General features: G+C 51.1%; 1 protein-coding gene across 1 annotated transcript in view; it reads right to left on the bottom strand.

The window, feature by feature from the left end:
- Nucleotides 1-571, bottom strand: part of SCCPDH (saccharopine dehydrogenase (putative)) — an 8780-nt gene extending 8209 nt beyond the window's left edge. Inside the window, exon 1 of the mRNA XM_009893667.1 lies at nucleotides 503-571. Within this exon, the coding sequence (XP_009891969.1) occupies nucleotides 503-571 (69 nt within the window). The remainder of the gene's footprint in view (nucleotides 1-502) is intronic.
- Nucleotides 572-597: the final 26 nt, after the last annotated feature.

Raw genomic sequence — 597 nt, 5'->3', positions numbered from 1 at the left:
CTTGTATTTTCTTGGGGGGGGGGGAGGCGCAGGCGGGAAGAATGTGTGGGAAGAAGGAACAGCATAACAAATTTCACCACTGATAACAGAGTTTGCTGTAGAGGTTACGCCACCGTATTCTCTCATAAGAGAAGATCACCAAGGCCAGTTTCATAGACCCAATCTCAGGTTATGCTTTTTGCACTCCTTTTATCAGCACACTCCCCACTTAAACACTCAGAATTTCAAAGACCTTGCCATGACCCAGCTTCCAGCTCTTGTACTTTGATCCCCGGTGAACACGCTGGAAATATTACCACCGCTAAGTTTTACAGGGGCCAAGAACCTAAACCAGCAAGCCTGGGGGCTTCTTCTTCGGCTCCATTTCCCACCCTAGCACTGTGGCCCAACCCAAAACTCCTCCCCACTTTACAGTCAGCTCTTGGGCTGCCTGGGAAAGACTTAAAGTTTAAATGCTGCTGTATTTCAGCGAGAACTGCCCGTGAACTCCACCAGCAGAAACCGTAGTGGGAAACCTTCCGGCGATTCCAGCACACCGCTGCATTTCTGGTTCTCTTCCACAAAGCCGCATTGCACCCAGGCGGCTCCCCGCGCTCC

This window comes from Charadrius vociferus, unplaced genomic scaffold (assembly GCF_000708025.1).
Source record: "Charadrius vociferus isolate BGI_N301 unplaced genomic scaffold, ASM70802v2 scaffold309, whole genome shotgun sequence".
Classification (NCBI taxonomy): Eukaryota; Metazoa; Chordata; class Aves; order Charadriiformes; family Charadriidae; genus Charadrius; species Charadrius vociferus.
The sequence above is the reverse complement of the archived record's forward strand: the minus strand, read 5'-3'. Positions and strand labels throughout refer to the sequence as shown.